We start from the raw sequence: 19,735 nt of genomic DNA, 5'->3' as shown, positions 1-19,735 counted from the left end.
GGGCATCCTGTGCACTGAAGGACATTCATTCAGCATCTCAGCCCCCTCTCTGGAGGTTCCAGCAGCACACCTCCCACCCCAGCTGGGACAACCAAAAATGTCACCAAGACAGTTGAGACCCCAGTGGAAAACCACTGGGTTACATAAAGGAACTGCATACCCGCTTCTCCAGGGGAAACTTAAAACAACCCTCCGCCTTTTTTCAAAGGACATATTCTTCCCCCTTTATTCATTTTACACAGCAAAGCAGCAGCTTTTGATATACTGGAGGAACTATTACACCATTTGAAACACGTACACCCATACCCACATCGGATCTTTCAAAATAAGGCTTTGATTTTGGAGCTAGGACCCATTTAATCTTCTACAATCTTTGTGAAACATCTTATTTTATGTAAGATCACCTCTAACAATCTGGAACATTCTTTTTTTCCCAGTGTTTGACTTTAAATGTACCCTGGATATCTGATGTTCTTTAGGAGTTCCTAAGGAAAACATTTAATCATTAAACAAATGCTACATATTCTTCAACAATATCAATTTAGACCAAACATATCATTTTTTAACATCACCAATAGACTGCTTAATTAATGTACTGATGTGTCAGTGACGTAGTCTCCTAGCACCCTAACATGGGTTTTACATCTATAGTTCACTCCCGCAAAGCCTCTGGAGAGTGAGAACAGGCATATCTGCATACACATCCAAACCTTCAGCTTGACTGCACATTTTCATCTTCTCAGAATAGCACCAAATCAACATATTCCTTCAGAACTACTTCTTCTCAGAGACAAAACAGATGTAACCAGGCAGGATCTAGTTTCATTGCTAAGTATCGATACTCTTTAACCCGTACACACTTACTATATTTTTTACTAACAAGGTTTTCATTCCCAGACTGTTCCTTTGATATTGCATTGGTCCATTCTCCTAGACATTTGCTTGTCATATGAATTCCGTACAATGGTTTTCAGCACACCACCCATGTCATTTACACCATCTTGGTTATACATCTGTATGTACGCATCCACATCTTCTATGATGAGGGTAAATTAAAATCTAAGTTCATTATGATATGTTAGGAATAAACAACCATTAGAAATTATCACAGAGATTGGCTCAAGATGGCGGAGTAGAAGGACGTGCTCTCAACTCCCGCTTGCGAGAACACTGGAATCACAACTAACTGCTGAACAACCATCGACAGGAAGGCACTGGAACTCACCAAAAAAGATACCCCACATCCAAATACAAAGGAGAGGCCACAATGAGACGGTAGGAGGGGCGCAATCACAGTAAAATCAAATCCCATAACTGCTGGGTGGGTGACTCACAAACTGGAGAACACTTATACCACAGAAGTCCACCCACTGGATTGAAGGTTCTGAACCACACGTCAGGCTTCCAAACCTGGGGGTCTGCCAACGGGAGGAGGAATTCCTAGAGAATCAGACTTTGAAGGCTAGCGGGATTTGACTGCAGGACTTCGACAGGACTGGGGGAAACAGAGACTCCACTCTTGGAGGGCACACACAAAGTAGTGTGTGCATCGGGACCCAGGGGAAGGAGCAGGGACCCCATAGGAGACTGAACCAGACCTACCTGCTAGTGTTGGAGGGTCTCCTGCACAGACAGGGGGTGGCTGTGGCTCACCATGGGACACTGGCAGCAGAAATTCTGGGAAGTACTCCCTGGCGTGAGCCCTCCCAGAGTCTGCCATTAGCGCCACCAAAGAGCCCAGGTAGGCTCCAGTGTTGGGTCGCCTTAGGCCAAACACCAAAAGGGAGGGGACAGCCCCACCCATCAGCAGACAAGCCCATTAAAGTTTTACTGAGCTCTGCCCACCAGAGCAACAGCCAGCTCTACCCACCACCAGTCCCTCCCGTCAGGAAACTTGCACAAGCCTCTTAGATAGCCTGACCCACCAGAGGGCAGGCAGCAGAAGCAAGAACTACAATCCTGCAGCCTGTGGAACAAAAACCACATTCACAGAAAGACAGACAAGATGAAAAGGCAGAGGGCTACGTACCAGATGAAGGAACAAGATAAAAACCCAGAAAAACAACTAAATGAAGTGGAGATAGGCAACCTTCCAGAAAAAGAATTCAGAATAATGATAGTGAAGATGATCCAGGACCTCGGAAAAAGAATGGAGGCAAAGATCGAGAAGATGCAAGAAATGTTTAACAAAGATCTAGAAGAATTAAAGAACAAACAAACAGAGATGAACAACACAATAACTGAAATGAAAACTAAACTAGAAGGAATAAATAGCAGAATAACTGAGGCAGAAGAACGGATAAGTGACCTGCAAGACAGAATGGTGGAATTCACTGCTGTGGAACAGAATAAAGAAAAAAGAGTGAAAAGAAATGAAGACAGCCTAAGAGACCTCTGGGACAACATTAAATGCAACAACATTCGCATTATAGGGGTCCCAGAAGGAGAAGAGAGAGAGAAAGGACCCGAGAAAATATTTGAAGAGATTATAGTTGAAAACTTCCCTAACATGGGAAAGGAAATAGCCACCCAAGTCCAGGAAGCGCAGAGTCTCATACAGGATAAACCAAAGGAGAAACATGCCAAGACACATAAAAATCAAACTGGCAAAAATTAAAGACAAAGAAAACGAATTGAAAGCAGCAAGGGTAAAATGACAAATAACATACAAGGGAACTCCCATAAGATTAACGGCTGATTTCTCAGCAGAAACTCTACAAGCCAGAAGGGAGCCATGATATACTTAAAGTGATGAAAGGGAAGAACCTACAGCCAAGATTACCCTACCCAGCAAGGATCTCATTCAGATTCGACAGAGAAATCAAAAGTTTTACAGACAAGCAAAAGCTAAGAGAACTCAGCACCACCAAACCAGCTCTACAACAAATGCTAAAGGAACTTCTCTAAGTGGGAAACACAAGAGAAGAGAAGGACCTACAAAAACAAACCCAAAACAATTGAGAAAATGGTCATAGGAACATACATATCAATAATTACCTTAAACGTGAATGGATTAAATGCTCCAACCAAAAGACACAGGCTTGCTGAATGGATACAAAAACAAGACCCATATATATGCTGTCTACAAGAGACCCACCTCAGACCTAGGGACACATATACGGACTGAAAGCGAGGGGATGGAAAAATATTCCATGCAAATGGAAATCAAAAGAAAACTAGGGTAGCAATACTCATATCAGATAAAATAACTTTAAAATAAAGAATGTTACAAGAGACAAGGAAGGACACTACATAATGATCAAGGGATCAATCCAAGAAAAAGATATAACAATTATAAATATATATACACCCAACACAGGAGCACCTCAATACCTAAGGCAACTGCTAACAGCTATAAGAGAGGAAATCGACAGTAACACAATAATAGTGGGGGACTTTAACACCTCACTTACACCAATGGACAGATCATCCAAACAGAAAGTTAATAAGGAAACATAAGCTTTAAATGACACAATAGACCAGACAGATTTGATATTTATAGGACATTCTATCCAAAAACAGCAGATTATACTTTCTTCTCGAGTGCGCACAGAACATTCTCCAGGATAAATCACATCTTGGGTCATAAATCAAGCCTCAGTAAATTTAAGAAAATTTAAATCATATCAAGCATCTTTTCTGACCACAACGCTATGAGATTAGAAATCAATTCCAGGGGGAAAAAACGTAAAAAAACACAGACACATGGAGACTAAACAATACGTTACTAAATAACCAAGAGATCACTGAAGAAATCAAAGAGGAGATCAAAAAATACCTAAAGACAAATGACAATGAAAACACGGTGATCCAAACCCTATGGGATGCGACAAAAGCAGTTCTAAGAGGGAAGTTTATAGCTATACAAGCCTACCTCAAGAAACAAGAGAAATCTCAAATAAACAATCTAACCTTACACCGAAAGGAACTAGAGAAAGAAGAAGAAACAAAGTCAGCAGAAGGACACTCTTTCACATAAATCACAGCAAGATCCTTTTTGATCCACCTCCTACAGTAAAGGAAATAAAAACAAAAATAAACAAATGGGACCTAATGAAACTTAAAAGCTTTTGCACAGCAAAGGAAACCATACACAAGACGAAAAGACAGCCCTCAGAATGGGAGAAAGTATTTGCAAAAGAATCAATGGACAAAGGATTAATCTCCAAAATATATAAACAGCTCATGCAGCTCAATATTAAAAGAACAAACAACCCAATCCAAAAATGGGCAGAAGACCTAAACAGACATTTCTCCAAAGAAGACATACAGATGGCCAAGAGGCACATGAAAAGCTGCTCAACATCACTAATTATTAGAGAAATGCAAATCAGAACTACAATGAGGTATCACCTCACACCAGTTGGAATGGGCATCATCAGAAAATGTACAAACAACAAATGCTGGAGAGGGTGTGGAGAAAAGGGAACCCTCCTGCACTGTTGGTGGGAATGTAAATTGATACAGCCACCATGGAGAACAGTTCCTTAAAAAACTAAAACTAGAACTACCATACAACCCAGCAATCCCACTACTGGGCATATACCCAGAGTAAACCATAATTCAAAAAGACACATGCACCCCAATGCTCACTGCAGCACTATTTACAATAGCCAGGTCATGGAAGCAACCTAAATGCCCATCGACAGACGAATGGATAAAGAAGATATGGTACATATACAGAATGGAATGCTACTCAGCCATAAAAAGGAACAAAATTGGGTCATTTGTAGGGATGTGGATGGATCTAGAGACTGTCATACAGAGTGAAGTAAGTCAGAAAGAGAAAAACAAATATCGTATATTAACGCATACATGTGGAACCTAGAAAAATGGTACAGATGAACCGGTTTGCAGGGCAGAAGTTGAGACACAGATGTAGAGAACAAACATATGGACACCAAGGGGGGAAAGCGGTGGGGGGGAGGGGTGGTGGTGGTGGGATGAATTGGGAGACTGGGATTGACATGTATACACTGATGTGTATAAAATGGATGACTACTAAGAACCTGCTGTATAAAAAAATAAAATAAAATGCAACAATTAAAAAAAAAAAGAAATTATCACAGATAGAAAGTAAGTGATTCGGCTTCCTAGTAGACTAAACTAAGAATCTAATCTTTATTCTGAAAAATAATTTTTCCATTTAAAAAAGGTTTCTTTACTCAAGTCATCAAAATGCTTCCTCCTGCTTAAATTCCCAGTGATGAAACACTCACGTAAAAGAGCATTCTCTGGGCTTTCAGCACCCGCACTTGACGTGCCCTTTGAAGGGCTTGCCCCAAACAAGACAAAAGCAAACAGGAGACCCGCGGCCTGGCATGGCCACTTCCGGGGAGACAGCCTCTGGCACAGCCAGGGCCTGGGCCACCCTGCGCAGGCACCCCGCCTGGCCCCTGTCAGAGAGAGATGCAGCCCACACCTGGCTCTGCAAGAGATGGAAGCCTTGGCTTCTGGTACCACAGTTTCCCTGTTCCACCTACACTCTGCCGAAAGTCTTTTCTTAAAAGCATATTCCAGGCCCTGGGTGTGACACAGAAGTTGGGCAAAGAACTTGGAATCCTTGCTGGGCAAGGCCCAGGGTATGCCCCCCAGGAGGACTCCACCAGGACCCCAGCCTCGCCGTCTGCTCCCCACGGGACATCCCGCTGGCACCTCTGCCTCCCCTCCCCACAGACACGCGCTGCGGTTTCCTCTGGGGAGGGACGCGCGGCGGAACCCCCGGCGAGGACAGGAGTGGGGTGCAGCCTGGAGAGGGCTGGGAGTGAGCTCCCGGAGTGGAGACCAGGGACCGCGGACGGGGTGAAAGTCAGACCTTCCTGGGGGGAGGCTTCTGGGTGGGGCGGCAGGGCAGCAAGCCACAGGCCGCACGCGCTCACCTGCGGGGCACCAGGGCTTGTCGCTGGCAGGAACGGTCAGGCAAAGTGAAAGACAGCCAGCTCAGCTCCTGACCTCCCACCGCCCCACCAATGGGCCGGATCCCCAGAACCTGAGGAGCCTGACGAAAACCAGGAGCAGAGCGAGGGAGCGCCTGTCCCCACCGTCCTTCCTCCGAGAGAAAGGCTGCGGGGAAGAAAGGGTGGACCTGGGGAGCAAAGCACAGGAACACACTGGGGCACTGACCAGCGCCCAGCAGATACCTCGCAGCAGGAATCCGACAGCCCACGCAGGTGGAAGGCGCTGCCTTCCCACAGGCCTGCCAAACACGGGGCGGCGAGACTCGCCCCTCAAACTGCAGTTCAGAGGGCAGGCGACCGGCCAGAGTCACCGGGCTCCCCTCGGGAGAGCGGGGATGGGGTGGCCAGCGGAGCCACACAGGCAAGCAGAGAGGGACAGCCTGCAGTGACCGCCGGACACCGGCGGGGACTTGGTGGTGCCAGGACCACGCACCCCGGGTCCCAAATCCGAAGGCCTGAGCCCAGGGCTCACAGTAGAGACACAGCGGAGTCGGACCCGGAGGCAGCGAGGCCCCCGCTCCGCGGCTACCGTCACCGCCGCGGCCATCTTCTCCGACGGACCGTGCGGCACAGAACATCCCCAGGTGAGCGGCGCAGGCGGTGGTGGACTCGGGAGCCCTGCGCTGGGGGAGCCCTCTCTCCACGAGAACCGGGCACTGCGGGGCCGCCGTGGACACTGCGTGTGGTGCCCTCGCAGGGCGGCCACCGTGCGCTGTGTCAGGCGCAAAAGGCAGACGTGCTCAGCAAGTTGGGTCCCGAGTGCTGCGTGTGACCCCCAACGCTTCTGCAAGGTGTGTGAGGCCTTCAGTCTCTACCGTCAAATATGTTTATGCTTCGGTGACGAGACAAAAATCCAGACACTTAAAAACAGTGCCAACTAGGCATGTCAAATATACCCCCAAAAGGGCTCTGATTTCTGCATTTATCAAATATCAAATATTATTTAAAAGGAAGTGTTTACTGTGTTTGAAAAAGAGTATGGACCATCCCTTTTTATTCCACTCTCCACTCAAACGTGTCAGAATTCGTGTGACTATTATTTACGCCCTCTTTCTTTTATTCAAGGGCCTGAAGCTCTTTGAAGGGATGACGTAACCTGCAGACGTGTTATCACCGTTATCTGTTCTCATTGGTACGATATAATGAGGAATGCATTCTAGCTGGGCTGGTGACTGTTTTTTAAATACGCTTCTTAGAAAACGTAAATCATACGACTTTGTTTGTTTGTTTGGCCGTGCCACAAGGCTTGTAGGATCTCAGTTCACTGACCAAGGATCAAACCCGGGCCCTCTGCAGTGAAAGTACGGAATCCTAACCGCTGGGCCGCCAGGGAATTCCCGATATTACTATTTTAAATGGTAATGCTTTTGCAAAAACCTCAGTAGTCAATTCAGCTGAGACTTGGACTCAGCAAAGTCGCACTGTTTTCAATGATAACAATATTCCACCCTGTGTGGCCACCAAGCTGGAGAAACCTGGAGCTTCTAAAAACAAGTAGGGTTACAACTAGGACTGCCATTACCAAGGGCTCTCCCACCATCTCATAAAATCTTCTCAAAAACACAAAGAATTCGGCATTTTTATCATGGTATAAATTCAGAGTGGTTTAGGTGAAGTACTTTCATTTCTCTTGACTCCTGTTGTGCGTGCAAACTGTAAAGATTACCAGATGGAAAGATGAGGCAGGCCCTCAGTCAGTCACATGCCCCCCTGAAATGGTATCTTTTCTCCTGTAGTTTGTGTCCTGCACCCATATCCACTCAGTCCCCACCATGTGTTTGGAAAATACTGGAATCCTCTCTTGGTTCAACGTGGACCATGTCATGGAATCAGGGACCAGGATGCCCTGGGGAGACAGTATGAGGCTGGGGAAGGCTCAGGCACAAGGCTGGGCCCCGGGCTCCTGGGACTGACCCTGGGACTTCCCTGTGTTTTGCTTAGGCAACACTTAGCTCAGATGGAAGTTTGGTGATGTGAACCTTGGCCTATTTTCAGGCAAAAGCAGAAAAGGAGATTCAAGAAGACCCGAAGTATTGTTTGGTAAAAGCGATGTGCCTTTGCAGGACAGAAGACGGCTTGAGATGGGAAGGCTGGGGGGCGGCAACTTGCACCACTTCTTCTCCAGATTCCCATTCCCACCCACCACGGAGAAACTGTGCTTTCTTTCGCTGGTCTGCCTCGTCTGGTGCCATTAAAATACCAGCTGTTTCAGGGAACATACATATCACTGAATTGGCTTCAAGCCGTACCTCAGGTTAATTACTGCTCTGAGCTGGATTAAAGCCACAGCCCCAGATGGAAAAAGCATCAGCCTCCCAGGGCCAACTTTAGTGGCTGCTCCGTCCATTTATGAGTTGACTATATTTCACTGCTAGAGTCAGAACTGACTTGTACCATTAATGTCAAGCCCTCTTCCCTTTGGCAGCCAGGTCAGCCTTTCTTCTGAAAATTCCTTCCGCCAAACAAACTTCTAAACACATCCTTTGTACTGTACGTAGGACATTGCAAAATGGGCTTTTAGGACCACGAGGTGACACAGACTGCTCATGTCACATGAGGGAAGCTTCATTCTCTTACCTGCCAGCACACCTCCGGAAAGAATAATGAGTGACCAGAATGCCCCATCCCTTGCCTGTCTACCACTCTAAATGTCAAGCTTAGACGGAACCTACTCTTAAGTTTTTCTTATGAAAGTAATCCCTCCTTCGTGCCTTACTCTGAAGTATACCGTTTGGTGTAACAAGTCTCAAATGAGAGCTAGCTTCTTTGGTGTTTGTATTACTGCATTTTAAAAATCTGATGGAAACCCAGAGGCATTCTGAACAGAGTTTATGGACACATGAATCTGTGATGCTGTGGTGGCACCTGCACTCCTGCCATCTTGGGAAGGCTAAAGGTGTCCAGAAACAAGTCATCCATTTCCAAACATCAGAATTCTCCAGAACAGCTAACCAAATAATTGAATCTGACACTCAGAACAAATCCCAACTTGGAAAATCAATGTCCCCCGCCCCAGACGTCCTTGTTCTTGTGGAATTAGAGGGACAAGTTCTAACGTCACACAGAATCCTTCTGCTGGGACCTGCATCCTACAGAGGTGTCCCTGCCCCATCCTGGGGTCATCTGCTGGAAAAGGTCAGAGGCCCAGGACCCAATCCCAGCACTGGGTGTCCTACAGCGTGCTTCTTAGCCACTCCAAGTCTCAGTGTTTCCATCTGTGAAATGGAGATAGAAACGCTTACCTATCAAAGCTATTCGGGGGCGTCCACGTAACCACATGTAGAGTGCTCCCGGGGTTGCCAGGGTTCAAGGGACAGAGGGAGGGCACGGGGCAGTGTTGGGGTTATGGAACTGGGCTACCTCCTGTCACTGGAATCTATACATAGAACCATATACCAAAAGGAAAACACCATTTCACTATGTGATCATTTTTAATTAAATTAGAAAGAGAAATCACCCCAATCTGTTTTACAACTATTAGCTCATCCCCCCCCCAGCCCATCACACCCTCCAGCTGCCCTCACGGAAACCATTATTAGTCACACAGGCTGAGAGGGCGTGTGTTTGTGTTTTCTGAATCACAGTCAATACGACTGGAGAGAACAGATAAAACACAAAATAAGTAAACCAAATGCCCTCTTACCCACCTCCACACAGGAGAGTTAACGCCAAGTGATCATCACAAAACCCTCAACAGCTTCCTTATTTCTGCACATCACACACGGAGGGCGTTTTATAGGCCCTGATGTTTCACACGTCAGCACCTCTAGCCCGAAGTTCAGTTTCTTTGGCTAACATGGGAGTCACCTACTTACCACAACTAACAAAGGAAAATGTCACTTAACATGTGACCATGAGTGTTTCCAGGAGAACCACACCTCTTTTCACTTCCTGCCCTAGATACTTAAGTAGTGATCCTGGCCAAGTTGTCAGAGCACGAGTTAAAAGAAAAAATTTCCTTCTTCCTTCCACAAACTCTGTTTCCAGCCAGCAGAAAAGTGCATTGACTGTTTCCTGCTCCTCCAGTTCTCTGGCCTCCTATCAACCAAGATTTGAAAAATAAGTCCAGCTGGGTCTACATTTATGAAGGTCAATTTAGACTAATGTGAAAACAGCTGCCAGGTGCTTTTATGTGGCACAGAGAGTTATCTGCCATGAATTCAACTGTCTGCTTTCTCAGGAAACGGAACGTCTTGTCAGGAGAGATAAGATAGGTTCTCAGTCAGCTGAGCCTCACCTACCGGGATGCATCTAGATTAAAAAAACCCTTCTGTCCACTTTCTTCTTAAGCTTTTTTTCACCTCTCCACACGTAAAGAATCCTTAAACTAGCAATATTTGCACCTAACCAGGCATATCTTAAATACCTACCACCCAAAACCAGAGGGTTCTTTTTAGTTTGGATCACATTGAGTTACAAACACCCTTTCATAAAATATGTTGCAATTCTAAGGTAATGCTCCAAGAGGTCGTGGTAATGGAAACCCTTCTTAATAAGACCATATGCGTAATGACAGCCCAGCTGACCCCACCTCTCCATACTTCACTCCACTTCCTCACCCCATATTCCTAACTTTCAAAAATCCTAAGAAAAGTGGATAAATAACTGCATTTTCAAGTTAGGTAATATTGCATGTAAAACACAGAACAAAATAAACTCAGAATGCATAAATTATTATCACGTGAAAGAACCAATGACTGCCACAGAGTTCATCAAAACATATGCCCTGGGGTGATGAGCCCTGGATTCCATCCTGCCTGAGCTGCAGATTCACTGTGCCGCTACTGCCCTTCTTCACGGGAAGCCAGGAAGCCAACAAGTCTGCACATCTCGTGGCGTACAGAAATTATCAGCGGAGACCAGCACCACCACCGAGAGGAAAGTAGAAAGCAGACTACTACGAATTTAGCACACCCCCTGCACCTCCTTGGTGGGCACCACTGACGGTGATCTTGGTAAGCAGGTGCAAAAAGAGATCAGCTTTTAAAAGAAGAGATGCAAGATGCTGGGACGCACAGCTAAGCTTAGCACAGAGAGGAAGCCATCTAAAAACCTCTGTATTTCCCTACACATTCCTCCTGAGTCTGACACGTTGAACTGCTGTCTCTGGACACAGGAGACAGCCGCACCACAGTTCCACCCAACACCTCTGCATCCGTGGGTGAGCCCACTGTCTGGTACCTCCCCTTCCCGGAAGCCTGGGGTTTTCCCTGTGCCCCAATCCTTCTGCATGGGGACATCAACCAGCACCTGAGGCTGCAGGAGCCGGACCAGGAGGAGGAAACAACAGGCAGAGAAAGGCTCACAGCCAGAGAGAATGCAGCAGGGCTCTCTCGGGGGGAGGGGCAGGCTGCTCATCACCATACAGCCAACAAAATCAACAGCTCCGGACCCCAAGGAGCAAAGATGGATTTGTGCTTTTGTGGCAGGAAGGATGCTTTGATTCAAAAATAAACGTCGTGCCATCTAGGTGACAAAGCAAGCCGACTCCTGCTCCGGGAGTGGGCTCACTAGCGAATGAAAACTATGTGTGGGCAAATCGAGAGGCAAAAACAAAGGAGAAAAAAGAAACAGCCGCCCATCTTCAAAGCCAGGTGCACTGGGTAGGTCTGACTTTGGATTCTCCAAGAAAAATTTGCACGAAAGGTTGACTCTGTCCTTTGGCAAAGGAAATTCATTTTTCTTTAGCAAAAGAGGAAGATCTTTAATATGACTGCCCTTAAACGTGGAGGCTGCTGGAGCAGGTTCACAAACTGGCCTCCCTGTAACTGAAGAATGGCTTAAGGACAAAAGGCTCATGTTCGCATCATCCTTATGGAAAAAGTACTGAGCACCTGAACAAAAGGACGTCGTAAAATCACAGGGAAAGGCAGAGGGAGGGAGAAGGAAAACCCAAAGATGGACTTATACGAAGAGAATCACTCAGCTGCCCAGGACAGCAATGCCCAACACAGCAATGGTGTTCCAGCTACAAACAAAGTTGAGTCATATCATTGAGAAGGGGTGCCTTATTCCTGCCCCATTCAACCCTGATAATAGTGTCACAAATAATGGGACACCTTGGGCCATAAGGGAGCCTTTTGCACCAGAAAGACATGGGCAGAATGGGTGGTGCAAGGTCAGGAAGCTTAAGTGATTAAGGTGGAAGGGTGCACTTGAAGAGAAAGGGAGAGGTGCAACACCCACTGTCAGTGGGAAGCTGCCATCAGCTGCCGTGGAAATAAGGCCTCGCCATGGCACGTGGCTCAGAGCAATGAAGTTAAACTCAGATGCGGTAGTTCTGTCAACCCAGGGTTTCAACAAGAGCTCCTTCACTGTCTAAATGTGAAGAGGCCCCTCGCTCAAGGCAAGGCATCCGGTGCAAAAAGAACTGGTCTTAGGTCTTGGTGACATTTGACCCTTTATTCTAACCTACAACTTCATGGTGCAAATGAGGAGCAAAAACGTGTTATCTCCTTGAACCACGTGTTGTGTAGGCCTTAACGTGAAGTTGAGTGTGAAGAGCTAAATTGAAAAATAGGTACGAGTGACATGGTTGGGGCCAGATCTAAGGTCTCTGGTGCATCTTTCCCTGTCCATCACTATTTGGAACACTGTAGTTGGTGCGACCACTAACAAACAAGTTCCAGATGGCTGAGAAAGAGAAACATAGTAGCATATGCCTTTCATGGGTGACCACGGTTCCCCGTGCACTTTCTGGAGACTGTGTATGTGAATCCTGAGGATAAGGCAGCAGCCCTCCGGGTGCGGACGGCGCATGGACATAAGGCTGGGTGAACAGAACCTTGGGAGCGTACATAGGTAGACACGGCTACATGCAAGCCCGGGTTGGGGCCCCAAATGGGAAGACCACACTTCCATCTGACTACCTGTATACTCTGCCATGGCAGTGTCCAATCATCCCTGGATACAGCAGGTTAAACGGATCACCTGGAGTCCCTGAGACAGTTGTAACAATGCCTGGGCCCCTAATGTTGTCCCACATCAAGACTGCATCCAGGAGGCTCCCTTGGGCCACATCGTGAACAGAGGGGGAATAAGTCACCCCTTCTCAGTGATATGACTCGACTTTGCTTGTAGCCGGAACTCCACTGCTGTGTCGGGCAGTGCTGTCCTGGGCAGCTTAGCGATTCTCTTCTCTTCACATGTGTCCGGCCCTGGGTTTTCCTTGCTCCCTCCCTGAGCTACCACCCCCCTCCCCACTTCCTCCTTTATCTACGATTTCTGAAAAATGCTATGAACTGGCAATTACAATGGAAAGAGGATAGTCGAGGACCAGCCTCCCCTGCATCTCGTAGAAGCTACCTTCCCTGCAACAGAGTGGCCAGTGTCTGCTGATCCTGGCTCTCCCTGACCGTGTGTGTATGTGGAGGGTGGCATCTGGCGAGCTGAGCAAACAGCTCTCACGTGAGGTGATATGCCAGTTCCGGCCCGACAAAGGAGGGAACACAGCCCAGCCAAAGCAGACCAGCCCGCAGCTCGGCCTTTGTTGCTGATCGGGGGCAAGGCCCTGGAGCTCAAGGCAGAGTGAGCCAGGCCCCGGAGCCTCCCCAAGCAGGGTTCACCTGGCAAGGCTCACCTGTGCATGGAGTGGCCCCCAGGGCCCGAGGTGACTCTGACAACAGGACCCCAGGATGTGGCCAACCAGACACACCCTTCCACCCCAGGACTCCACCCCAGCAGGCGAGGACCTCCTCCTGGATCCAGCTCTGCCTCCAACTGTGCCACGCTGCCCACCAGGCCAGGGAGTGAGTGTGAAGACCCGGAAAGCAGAGAGGGACTCAGGGCAAGTGGCCGCATTAGCGAGGAGTCTGGGGAGACCGCCTGTCCACCGCTCGCTGCAGTTTCCGTTTGTTTGGGACAGCGACGCCCAAGGAGACCAGAGGCAGGAGGAGGCGGTGGGCGGCGGAGAGAGGCCCCCTCCACCACCCTGGACCTGGATTTGCGCTCAGTCTTGTAGCACCATTTATTCCGGCCTTGAAGCCGCGGGCACGCCGGCGGCTGGAAGGCCTCCTGCACACAAAGATGAGCGCGGCGGGAGGGAGGGGCCCGACTGCTCCCGGGGCGGAGTGTCAAAGGCCACGCCTGTAGGAAGGCGATTCGGGGCGCTCCCCGTGGCGCTTCCCACCCTCGCCCTCCCACTCCCGTCACGGGAGGAAAATGTCCGTGCGACTGCGAGCGCCGGCAGGGGGGAGGAGGCCGCTAGGGGCGGGAAGGACCCCGCGGGGGACCGAGGCCGGGGGAGCGAAGGCCCCGCGCCCCCCCGGGCGCCCCGCCCGCCCCCCGGCTCGGCCCGCGGCGCACGCGGCACGACCACGCGGGGGTCGCCCACGCAGAGCGCGCTCTCACCGCCCCGCGCCCGCCGGGGGCCGCAAACCGAGGAGGAGTACGGGCGGACCCGCGACGCCCGCGCGGCCCTCACCTCCTCCCCCACCTGCCCCTCATCTCCCAGGCGCCCCCAACACCGCCTTCTAGCACCGAGAAACCCCCGCCCCCACTCGGGCCCCCCCCCCGCCGCTCCCCTCAGTCACACGGGAGCCCCTCCCCAACCTCGACCCAGACCCCGACCCCACTCACCGAGCAGCCCCGGTAGCGGGCGGGCGCGGGGCGCGGGGGCGGCGGGCGGGGCGCGCGGCAGCAGCAGCAGCAGCAGCAGGAGCGCGAGCAGCGGCCCCATGTCGGCGACGCTCAGTCCATGGCGGCCGCCCCTCCCCGCGCTCCCGGCGCTGCCGCGGTTTCAGCACCGGACAGCGCCGCCGGCCCCGCCCCGACACGCCCGACCCCGCCCATGCCCCGCCCCCGACACGCCGCGCGCCCGCCCGCCGGCCACGCCCACGCCCCGCCCCCCCCCCCGCGGGGAGCGGTCCGCGAAACGTGCTCCGGCCTGCCTGGCCCCCAACCCCGCCGAATCTCTGCGGGCGCCCAGCCCCCCGTGCTCCGCCCTTGGCCTCCTGCTGCCCTGTGGCCGCCGAGCCTCCCCGGCCCGCCTGCGTCCCAGGGCTTCCTCGACCCCTCCGCCCGTGAGGGCGCCCAGCCCCCGCCCACCCCGTACCCCACGCCGGCCCAAGGCCTGAGTCGGAAGCGCACCTGCTGCGGGCAGTGCGGGCCTCCCCAGGAAGGGGCTGGAGCCGCGCAGGGCCTGCGGGTGTGGGGGTCCTCAGTCTGGGAAGGAGGGGCTGGGGGAGCCTAACCTGCGGGGTCAACGGGAACGGAGGCTGCGGCCCTGAGCTCCAGCCAGCGGGGCCAGGATTCCACAGTGGGGACCCTGCCCTGAGGTGGGGTCAGCGGGGGTCCTTCCCTGGTCCCTGTAGCCTGCCCTCCACGGGCCACCGTCCGAGGGTCCAGCAAGGGGCGCTGGGGCCCTTGCGTTCCTCCCCAGGAGACTGCCACTCCCTAAAGACCTGGGCACAGCGCGGGGTCCCTCAGCAGATGGGGGCTGTGTATGTTTGAGAGAGGAGGGGGGGTGTGCGTGTGCGGGGCTGAGCTGAGTGTCCCCCGCACCCTACCCTGGCTTATCCCCTCAGTCACCCCTCTCTGCTGACTGGTGTGGCTGACCCCAGGGTCAGCTGTGCCCACTCCCACCCGTCCCTGGCCCCTGCCGGGCCCTCATCCAGGCAGGCTTCCTGCGGCCTCCCCACCCCAGGCAAGGCTGGGCTGCCCAGACGCTGGGGCTGGGGGTGACAGCTCGGCCAGCCCACCTGCATGTGGAACTGAACACTGGGCCCGACTGTCCCACAGACCCCAGGCCCGTCCGCCTCCCGACCCTGCTCGGCACCCTCCGTGCCGCAGCACCCAAGAGAGCACTTCCCCCTCCTGTCTCCTGGCCTAGCAGGCGGGTGGGTGGGGAGTTTTATCTTCTCTTTGGCCCAACGGCCCAGGGGACCGCCCCCCAGAGAAAGCGCTGTCCACCCTGTGGGGCCACCGTCCCTCCCCAGGATGCAGCAGCCGCCACCATCCATCGTGGCCCCACGGCACCCCACAAAGGGTGGCCCACCGGATGGGGAAAAGCACTGGGGAGTGGGCTTTTCAGGGCACAGCTTGTTCGTCGCGTTATTCTCCGCAGCCAGACCTGCGTTAGCACCATGCTGCTCTCCCCTCAAAGCATACGAGCCTCCCGGAGTGGACGCACCTGCTGAGATGCTTCATCCCCAGACTCGTCTGAGAAAGGATCCAAGAGGCTCATTCCTCAGCCACGCTGAGCACCCCGCCATCCGCAATGGAAGCCCATGGGGCTGACCCCAAATGGGCGCTCTGGGCATGAGACCCACCCCGGTGAAGGCCTGAGGCTGACAGGACGTCTGTCCCTCTGATGTCCAGAGAGCTGACTGGTGATACATTTGCGACAGAAACAACAGGAAAAGGCAGGGAATAAGACCAGGGTGGGCTAGAAGGTAGAGCTCATTCGTGACAGGCTGTTAAGCGATTCGGAAGCACGAGGGCGGGGCGTGAAACCGCCCAGCAACGTCTGTGTGATACCGAAGGGCCTAACTCCACCTCTTGTAGATGCAGGTCTCCGTCGTCAGGTGCCTGCCTGACAGGCGAATCCGAGGGCATTTACAGGTTGGCCTTGGTGAAGGACCCAGAGGAGCCAAGCCCCTCCCGAGCCCGCGCCCTGCAGGACTGCTGCCGCTTGGGGCTGTGCTGCTCCTTCCCGGGCATCCTTACACGGGCTCCAGGAAGAGCGCGGAGGGGTTCGTTCTTTCCTTGTTTGCCCGGCTGCTGCTGACGGTGGCTTCCGGAACCAGGTCCTGCGTCACCGGTCCTGCGTCACCCCTGGGCCCCGGCTCCAGGACTCTGGCAGTCACAGCACAGTTAGAGGGAAACACCCCAGAAAGGGAAAGTGGGGAACCAGAGGCACAGGAGGGACCGCAAAGAAATCGCAGCAACAGGGCATGGGGAGAAGCACAAAACCCACGAGGAGGCGCAGGAGGTTGCCCTGCTCTGAGCAGAGCAGACCGTGCTGGCCTCTGCTTTGCCTGCCGCGCGGCCGAGTTCTGCTGACGGGACAGAGGACGCTCACGCGGGGAGAAGTGGAGCGTGAGGAAGGGAGGAAAGGAAATCTCGCGTGGGAAGCACAGGGCCGTTCCAGAGGCAGCCCAGATTTCTGATGGGCGGGAGGGCTGTGCACGGCCCTTTCTGGAGTGCCGGCCGGGTACGTGGGCACGGTAGGAATCCCCAGTGCTGGGCCCCGACAAGCAGATGTGCGTGTGTGCACACGGGAGCGTGTCTGCATGCGTGTGTGACTGCACGTGTGTGTGTGAGAACATGTCTGAGTGCTGTACAAGGCACGGAGACACATGGGTCCGTCCACTGTGTGCACAGCCTTCAAACACACGCTTATTACTCCCTGAGCCCTTTGGCTGGGGGGTGGGCGTCTCCTGCGTGGACTGATGCTCTGTGCCTTTCTCCTTATGAAACCATTCCGTCCGTTCCTGTCACACTTGCTGATATTTACGACAGGCAGCCATAGCATGCCAGAGTCTGTATGTGATGCCGTCCTGTGGTTCACAGTGAGAACATAGTTGCAGTCACAGGTCAAGGAATGACTCTTTCAAGGAGATTTTTCAAGACCCTTGAGCCATGTGTCGTCCCTTCAGGGGCCTCCTGTCCACCTGAGGAGGGAGCAGAGTGAAACTCCCAGCGAGGACACAGGTGGGGCTCAAACCCCAGCCCTGTGCGCACCAGCTCTGTCGGCCTTCATGCTCCTGGGTGGTGACAGATCAAACCGTTGGCAAACCGGATGGTTCTGACTGTCAGTGCTCTGGATTACCTCGGAGCTGACCAGAATATCTGTGACATCTCATTAGGACCAGGAAGTATTCAAAATGGGGGAGCTGGGTTCCCACTCTCTGTGCTGAAAAAAATGGCCCAGCCGCAGGTGAGTCACTGGGATGGTGGGCATGGGAGCCGGCGGGAGACGGGCTCAGACACGGATCCCAAGGTTTTTACTGCGTCAGCAGCACCGACTGTGTCCTCCCTCATGTCGGTGGACGCCCAGTGTGCTAGGCTGGAATGCCCATTGGATTTCCACTTGATCAGGACATCTGATGGTCCCAGTTCCACCCAGGAGGGAAAGTGGGCTGCCAGACCCCAAGGAAAGGGGCCTCTAATGGGCCCTCGGCTGCTAGCCTGTGACGTTCACGGAGCCCCTTCTAGAGGGCGGGGAGCAAACGATCCCCATCCCACTGCTGCAGAGGCCAGGACCCCACATGGCTGCCCTCACTCAGCACAGGGACATCGCCCACCACTCCCCACTCCCGAGTACACCGTGCCTCCCTTTTTCTCCCCGGGGTGACAGCTCTGTCCCACACCGAGTACCGCCTGACTCCAGGGCACAGCCCAGAGTGGGGAGGGAGGAGCTGCACCCCAAAGCTTGGAGGAATCAGGGTGAACATGCGATTGCAGGACACAGAGGATTCTGGAGACCCGGAGGATGGAAATCTCAAGGAGGGCCTCCCCGCTGGGAATGGCGACCCCCTCCCCACCCCATGAAGGGACCCCTGCCTGTTAGCCAGGAGACCCTGCTTTTATTCCGTGTGTAATGACAGCGAGGAGGGCTTTGTGAACGTGTGGGCAGGAAAGGGGTGGGGTGGACTAGACTGGAAGCCTGTCTTTGTCCTTTCCTCGTGCATCCGCACGCTGTCATCACACACGCGAGCATAAGGAATACAGCGTTCAGTTCTGCGTGCTTTAAACCTGCTCCCCTAGTGAAGCCCCAGCGCCCCGGTGCCCCGCCACTCCGCATCTGAGCACCCCGCTCTGTCCCCCGTGCACACGTGTAGGGACTTCTCTAGGGCGTATGCCTACAGCAGGAGTGTCTGAACTATTTTGAGCCAATAAAAATGGAATTATATTTTTTCACAAATTGGATTATTTCACCCATCAAGTTTGACACAAGATAAAAGAAAACCCGACTATCCTAAAAACGTACACGCAAATTAAAAAGCCAATTAACCTCTTCCCACAAAGGGAACAAACACCAAGCTCCATTTTAGGGTGCTACAACAAATGCAAGGAACTACTTCTCATCTTGAACAAACTCTTCCAGGAGTACCAAAAGACAGAACACTCCTCAGTTCATTTTATGAGGCTTGCCTATTCTTGAAACTAAAGCAAACAAGGAAAGGGCAAAAAAGAAAAAAAAATTCACCAATACAAAGTACGGCTTAGTTAATTAGCAAAGATGTTTAGATAGTCTTATGTTCAAAACCAGCTGAGTAATCAACCCCCCACCTCCCAGTCCTCAGATATCCCTTGGTAAAACCTTGCGCTAAATGCTCATGACCACAGTGCACAGTCCATTTAGGTACCTTCTTGGAGAAACAGAGGCACTGAGACATTGGCACTTCTCTCCTTCCTGCTGGGGGGCTAAGACAGAACACGCGTGCGTTTGAAGCAGCACCCCAGGCGGCAGGATGCTGACGGCCTCGACCTGGGCCGTGGCTGTCGGGATCTGAACGTGGAGACTCTGGCAACGGGGGTGGTGACGCAGGACGATGCAGCCAGGGAGCCGGGGGCCAGTCCTCCGTCAGCCGGGACAGCTCTCGGAAAGAAAAGGTGGTTCAGCTTCAGGCTGCATGACTGGACCTGTGTCCTGGCACTCACAGCCACAGGCCCCCGCGCGTGGCCCCTTTCCCCGCACCCACCCAGCCGCTCCCTGCGCTTTACACCTCTGCCCCTGGTAGAAAGGCAGGCCCGCCCAGAACTCAGCCCTCGTTCCTGCAGGGGAAAACTTGTACTAATATTTTTAAATCAAGTAGACAAACAGGTGTTGTCAT

The 19,735-nt window shown here is 52.2% G+C and overlaps 1 protein-coding gene across 2 annotated transcripts in view; it reads right to left on the bottom strand.

The window, feature by feature from the left end:
- Positions 1–14,665, bottom strand: part of PTPRN2 (protein tyrosine phosphatase receptor type N2) — a 689,065-nt gene extending 674,400 nt beyond the window's left edge. For both annotated transcript variants that reach the window (XM_060305028.1, XM_030854362.2), the window contains exon 1: positions 14,535–14,665. In XM_060305028.1, the coding sequence (XP_060161011.1) occupies positions 14,535–14,634 (100 nt within the window). In that variant the 5' untranslated portion in view covers positions 14,635–14,665. The remainder of the gene's footprint in view (positions 1–14,534) is intronic.
- Positions 14,666–19,735: the final 5,070 nt, after the last annotated feature.

Source organism: Globicephala melas, chromosome 9 (assembly GCF_963455315.2).
Source record: "Globicephala melas chromosome 9, mGloMel1.2, whole genome shotgun sequence".
NCBI classification, from domain to species: domain Eukaryota; kingdom Metazoa; phylum Chordata; class Mammalia; order Artiodactyla; family Delphinidae; genus Globicephala; species Globicephala melas.
This window is presented reverse-complemented; position numbering and strand designations above follow the sequence as displayed.